This window comes from Miscanthus floridulus, chromosome 8 (genome assembly GCF_019320115.1).
Source record: "Miscanthus floridulus cultivar M001 chromosome 8, ASM1932011v1, whole genome shotgun sequence".
Lineage (NCBI taxonomy): Eukaryota > Viridiplantae > Streptophyta > Magnoliopsida > Poales > Poaceae > Miscanthus > Miscanthus floridulus.
The window spans coordinates 169,633,331-169,640,168 of NC_089587.1; the positions used below are offsets into that span (position 1 = coordinate 169,633,331).

The 6,838-nt window shown below is 54.8% G+C and overlaps 1 protein-coding gene across 1 annotated transcript; it reads right to left on the reverse strand.

Annotated features, from left to right (window-relative positions):
• Positions 1 to 1,899: 1,899 nt before the first annotated feature.
• LOC136470163 (E3 ubiquitin-protein ligase EL5-like) lies at positions 1,900 to 2,984 on the reverse strand. Its single transcript, XM_066468102.1, has one exon. The coding sequence runs from the start codon at positions 2,982 to 2,984 to the stop codon at positions 1,971 to 1,973; it is 1,014 nt and encodes a 337-aa protein (XP_066324199.1). The 3' UTR covers positions 1,900 to 1,970.
• Between the last annotated feature and the right edge of the window lie 3,854 nt (positions 2,985 to 6,838).

The window sequence follows — 6,838 nt, forward strand, 5'->3', positions numbered from 1 at the left end:
AGCAGTCAAGAGCGTGACTACGGCTCCAACTGACCCCCAGGTGCGCAAACTCCGCCTCGTCCGATCCTTGAGGGTTGGCTCCACCTCGCCTGATACCGAGGTCGCGGGCTTCGTCTCGCCTGACCCCTGAGGGTTGGCTCCGCCTCGCCCAACACCGAGGCCACAGGCTCTGCCTCGCATGACCCTGAGGGTGGCTTCGCCTTGCTCAACCCCTGAGGGTTGGCTCCGCCTCGCCCGATACCGAGGTCGCGGGCTCTGCCTCGCCCGACCCCTGAGAGTGGCTCTGCCTCGCTCGACATCGAGGCCGCGGGCTCCGCCTCGCCCGACCCCTGAGGGTTGACTCTGCCTTGCCTGACCTCTGAGGGCGGGCCCCACCTTGCCCGACCCCTAAGGGTTAGCTTTACCTCGCCCGACCCCTAAGGGTTGGCTCTACCCTCGTCCGACACCGAGGCTGCAGGGTCCGTCTTGCCCGACCCCTGAGGGCGGACTCCGCCTCATCCAATCTCTAGGGGCGGGCTCCGTCTCGCCCGACACCAAAGCCACGGGCTCCGTCTCGTCCGACCCTTGGGTTTGGGCTCTGTCTCGTCCGACCCTTGGGTTTGGGCTCCGTCTCGCCCGAGCCTTGGGTTTGTGCTCCGCCTCGCCCGACCCTTGGGTTTGGGCTCCGCATCGCCCGAGCCTTGGGTTTACGCTCCGTCTCGCCCGGCCTCTAGGGAGGAACTCCGCCTCGCCCGACCCTGAGGCCGGGGGCTCCGTCTCGTCCGACGGAGACCCATACTGCCGCCAATCACTCCAAGTCCAAGCGTATGGGCCTGGGTCAAAGCTCTGACGCCAGGAAAGAGACTAGCACGCCTCGATGTAGCCCGCGACCCACGACGGGCCATACCTGGGGGTTCACGTTAGGAACAGCGTCGGGAGTACTGGTGTTGTTCTGCCTAACCCCTGTACGAACACTATCAGGCGCGTCAGTTCACCACGACGTCCGCCAGGACGGAGTGGAGCGTCATGACCGGCAGACGACGCCTACACATTATGCTAGTGACGAACAGGGCCGCGACGAGAAGCTGTCCATGTTGATGTCTACAGGGTCAGTGGGATCCGCATAAAGGAGAAGAAGGACCCGGCGATCCTGAAGTACTTCTTCATCTTATTCTCTTCTTTTCCTCCGCTGTAACCCGTGCTTTCCCTTAGCCTATAAAAGGGAAAGCAGGGCGTCCCACAAGTGGCATCGAACCAACAATCGCATCGCAACACGCAGTCGGTAAGTGACCGAGCCCTCGGCGCACGTTCGCTTCTCTCACCAGAGACTTGGGACATGTCCCTCTCTTGACCGTTTGTAACCCCTACTATGAACTTTCAGTGCTAGTAACACGAGCATCAACAACGAACTGGACATAGGGACATTCTGCCTGAACCAGTATAAACCTCGTGTCCTCTTAGCACACCATTCGGACCAGACACGCAATATTAGAAAATTACTAGCCGGCGGTAACTCGAAACACCGACAAATAGTCCCTAAAATTGGCCTTGAGGCCACTGGGCCGGGTTAAGGCCAGGGCCGACCCTGGCCCATTCCCATCCCGAGGACACAGGCTATAAATGGGTGAAGAAAAAGAGTGGAGGGTGATGACAATAAGATTGGTCAATGATAACTAGTTGCAAAACAAGTCAAGCAAATCTATCTCCACAAGGTATTTTCAACTAAAAAAAATTTAATTTAATGAAAAAAAGGTAAACTATCCTCGCTATTTGCGGGCTAGTTATATTTATATTGGAATAAAAGTGTAAAATATAAAAGAAAAAAGAATCTACATATTCTAAACTAAAAAAATGTTACATGAATATACATCTACACTATTGTCTATTGCAGAGAGCGCACAAATTGGTGCTGCTCTCCTGCTGGCCGGTCGGCCGCATGTCTCGTGTTCCAACGGCAATGGTGCCTCCGGGACGAGAAAGCGATGGTAACGCTAGCTGATGCCCTGCTCCAAGTCGACTCCTTCGCTGGCACCAGCACCGGCACAGTAGCAGGAAGAAGTCGCCCCCGCACCTTGCCTTCCGAAGCTCCAGAGCCTCCTGATCGATCTCAGCCTCGCCGATCCCGGTGACTTGGCAGGGTCGCGCGGGGTGAGCGCCGGCGTCGGCACGGCCAACTCTGGGATCTCGATAGCCATGGCGGCCGTGGAGCCAGTGCCAGAGCCAGCGGTGACCGCGCCATGCTCAGACACGCCGAGAAGCACGCTGGCGGGCAGGTTGGCGGTGGCGTAGTTGGCGGGCTCCGGCGGTACGGGTGGAAGAGCCAAGGAAGACACCGGATGAGGAGATACAGATACGTCGTCGGGCTTGGAGACGGTGAGCCGGCAGAGCGGGCAGGTGGTGTGGGAGGCGAGCCACATGTCGACGCACTCGGCGTGGAAGCCGTGCCCGCAGCGGGGCAGGAACCGGGCCGCCTCGCCGTCCTGGAGCTCGGCGAGGCACACGGCGCACTCCACCGCGTCCTGCTGGTGCCGCCCCTTGTCCGAACCGTGGCGGTACACCGTGACAGGCAGCGAGCGCAGCAGCTCCGGGTCGACGCCCCTGCTGGTCCGCACCCCACCACCGCTGCTGCCACCGGCCGCCGGCCGCGGACCACGGCGCCGCCACCGGCGGCTTTGCTCGCTCTGTTGGCTTTCCCTGTCCCAGGCGTTGATGCAGTACTGGAGGGCGATGATGCCGAAGGCGAAGAAGACGAAGAGCAGGAGGATGCCCGCCACGGTGAGGATGCTGGCGAGCGTCATGACGCCCGCCGCACCTGCTGACGTGGGCGCCGGGGGCGTGCCGGCGCCGGCGCCGGCGCCTGCTTGGTCGGAGCCTTGCGTCATATCTGTCGGTGGAACGCGAAGCCCCGAAGCCCCAGTTGCGTTGTTGGCGCAAACGGCAAGCGTTGGTGTGCCGTGTGGATCGGAGGTGGAACGAGCACTCGGGAGTCGAGAGCTCGCGCGCATATATATGGTGCCGTGACGACGGAGGAGGGCGAGGATCGGAGAAGACGTCGAGAAATTGTCGTGCGCATGCGCTTGCACCTGCCTACCTGCGTGTGCGGCTGCTGCCAAGGTTTGTTTCCCGGTGGTAGCGCACCTGGCCAGGCGAGACCGGCTGCCCTTGCCTGCCGGTCTCAGAAGGACTTTTGACCATGTCTATTGTGGACAGCCCGCAATCATTTTACTGTTAAAAGCATGGCGCCAGTGCGAAAGAACATGTGGTCTGGTAGCCGTGCAGTCCAGTGGGACCTTGTTCACAAAGATTCAAACCCTAGTGTCACATTTTTTTCTAAAAAAAAGCAAGATACACAGACTCGTTCGGAGGTACTACGCCTTTTCTTAACTTACTCGATTAAAAAAAATAATTTGCTAAAATTCAGGTGCCTAAATTTTAGTTTTTTAGGACGATGATTATTGCATATATTTTATATTAACATTGCTGATTTCGCTCATTGCAATATATGTTGGCGCAATCTGTAATTTTCGGTGCCGAGAATAAAAAAACATGTTAAACAAAACTATAAACCTGACAAAATCTAATTTATATTGGCACAAAGGCAATTAATAATTTACAATTATTTCTAAGAAAAGACAAGGACAGAAATTTAATATGTTACTCCATCCGTTTCAAATTATAAGTCGTTTTGATTTTTTTGTACATCCATTTTGCTATGCATCTATATATAATAATATGTCTAGATACATAGCAGAATAGATAAAACAAAAAAGTCAAAACGACTTATAATTTGGAACGGAAGAAGTATGACACAAAGATAAATAACAAATCATAAAAGTAACAATTTACTTATAGTATAGTTGGCGATACAAGAGTGTTGCCTGAAATCATCGCATCTAAAATATAGAAGTATTAAAAAAAAGAATGGCGTCAGCTATAGTCAACGTATATTCCGTCGCCCTCACGTCTCATGCGCGCTATCAAGAAAGAAAGAAGAAGGTAGATTCGCCTGCAAATTGAAAGATTGCATCTTGTCTCTTGCAAATAAAACTTAATAGTTGTGACTTCCGTTCCACAGAGGATATGCATGGAAGCCGCCATGACCAAGTTGAACTTTACACGTGCCGTGTAATATAGACAGTGTGTGAAGTGATGAGGTTCGTTATATATTCTCCTCTCAATTAATTAAACGGACTTGTTAGAGCTAGGACGCCGATCCGGTACGCTAGCCTCGGAAGGTGCTCTAGTAGCGGGCCCGTGGCTCGCGTCGCCACACCGCGTGTGGGGACTGCTCGTGACCAGGGACGAAGCTTCGAAAAAATTTAGGAGAGACTAAACAACGATAATTAGTAAGAAAAAAGGTTCAGTAAATCTCAGCTCCTCCTACCTGTATATCTATGGCTGAAATTTCAGACGGCGGCTCTATGGGACTTCACTTGCTCGTGAGAGTCCCCCTAGCCCCACCGCTGGCTCCGTGCCTGCTCGTGACCCGTCCCGTTTTTAATGCGTATTTCATATGCAACACCCTGATACTTAAACATTCAGACATATAAAAGAAGACATATAAAACATTTAAAACATGTTTCTGAAACACTTTAAATATGTGTGAAACATTTAAAAAACACCTGAAAACACTTGAAAGCGTCTAAAACACTTGCAAAAACACCTGAAAAACACTAAATCCATTGGAACATACTTAACGTCCAAATAAAAACACTTATAACATATGTGTGAAACATACTTCCTTCGTCCTAAAATATCTTTCGTTTTCGTTTCCCAATAAACAACTTTGACAAAATATATATTAAAAATATTAATATTTATGGTACATAATTGGTATCATTAGAAAGATCTTTGAATCTAGTTTTTTAAAAAAAAATATTTAGAGATACAAATGTTGCACGTATTTTTTACAAATCGAGTCAAACTTGCGGCACGAAAACCAAAAGCGACAAATAATTTGGGACAGAGGGAGTATGCACCATCCAGATAAACACACTTACAACATACATAAGAATAGATGAAACTTTAGGAGCATACGTTTGCAATATACGTATACAACTATTGCAACATATGCAACATACTAATCTACTTTTACAATATTCATCTAAAACACTTAAAACATATATCTGAAACAACTGAATCACTTAAAATATAGGCTCGTAGCATGTTTAAAAACGTCTTAAACACAGCATCGCTGGTGCCCACGGCCTAACTGCTGACGAACTGTGGTGACGCAGGACTCCCCGTCCCGCCGATGGCACGAGATGGATGAGGACACAGGCGCAGACCTCTCTAGGTGCACGTGCAGGCGTCCCCTGCCTCCCATTCCATGACAGGCGAGGTGACGGGGGCGCGACGCTGGATGGCACGAAGCAGCGTGGGAAGGAGCCAGGTGCGGCGCTACCGCGCCGGAGAAGGCCACGGCGGGCGGCCGCTACAATGGAGAAGGCGAGCGGCGTGAAGAAGCGTGCTGAGAAGAGTGGGGCGAGCCGTTAATTAGTTGGACAAAAAATAAGCCGTGACGGGTCGCGTATTTCCTTCTCCGCCACGCCTCCCCTTTCCTGTCTTCTTCTACCTCCGACTTCTTCCTCCCCGCGCCCCTACCATCGGTATCCACTGCCTCACCGCAACACCCACAGTATGCCCCTACCCTTCGACTCTGCCCTCCACTAACCAGAGGGACTGTGGCGACGAGGGAGGGCGAGGATCGGAGAAGACGCTGAGAAGTTGTCGTGTGCTTGCACTGCGTGCGGTGCGGCCAAGATTTGTTTTCCGGTGGTAGCGCACCTGGCCAGGCGAGACTGGCTACGGCCTGCCGGTCAATGGCGGCGGTGGGAGCCATCGTGGTTGTGGAAGGCATCTTTGGGCCTGTTTGATATGGGGCTTTTGGGTGTCCCGGCGCCCTCCAGCTGCAAGCACCATTGTTTGATTCCTCTGGCCCAGCTTCCGGCCCGGCCCTCCAGCTGCAAATCCCCCTCTCTCTCCTACACCCGGGGAAACCGAAAAAAGGTTCGTTTCTCTGGAGCCCGGCAGCCTCGTGCGTCCACGCAAGGATGCGGTTACCTTCCTCTCACCCACCGCGCCGCGCCTTCGATTTCCTCCTCCTCGGCGTCGCGTTCGGCTGCTTCGATGGCGCCAAGGTGCGCAAGGACCGGGTGTTGCTGGTGGAGCCGGCGGCCGTGGTGGCGGAGCTAGACCCGGTGGTGCCGGCGCGGGGGGCGTGCTCACGGCGATGCTGTTCCTGAGGCGCGCCGATGGCCGGCCGCAGTACACGGCCGACGAGGCGCTCGCGTTCGTGGCCGGGAGCGTCGGCCGCGGGAAAGGCTGCTGGGGTGGCTGCTGCTCGTCCTGCTCTCGCGCTGGTGGCCGCGCCGAGCAGAGCGCGCGCGTGGCGCCGCCGCCGCCTCGCAGATCTGGCCGCCGGCGCGCCGAGCCGACTGCGCGCGTGCGTGACTGCCGCCACCGAGGAGGACGAGCTCCGGGAGGCCTTATGCGTCTTCGACCAGCACCAGAACTGCTTCATCTCCTGCGACGAGCTCCGCCACGTCCTCCGCGACGCCCCCCGCGCGCGTGGTGCCGCCGCCGCGGATGTCGAGCTGCTTGCGGAAGCGATGGCTGATGACCTTGAGCTGCTTGCGGATGTCGAGGTGCTCTCTGAGCACGGTATCCACACCAGCGCGGCCTTCCTCGACCTCCTCGAGGAGCGAGCCGGCGAAGTCCTCGAGCCGGAGCCTCTGGAGGTGGCAGATGAGGCGGAAGAGGAAGAGGACGCAGGTGAGGAGGTAGACGGCGCTGCGGTACATCCATGAGGCCATCTCGAGGGAGCAAGCGAGCACGTCGTTGGCGAAGAACGGGACGC

Coding starts and splice junctions, on each gene's coding strand:
- LOC136470163 (XM_066468102.1), bottom strand. CDS start 2,984: ATGCGCGCGAGCTCTCGACTCCCGAGTGCTCGTTCCACCTCCGATCCA.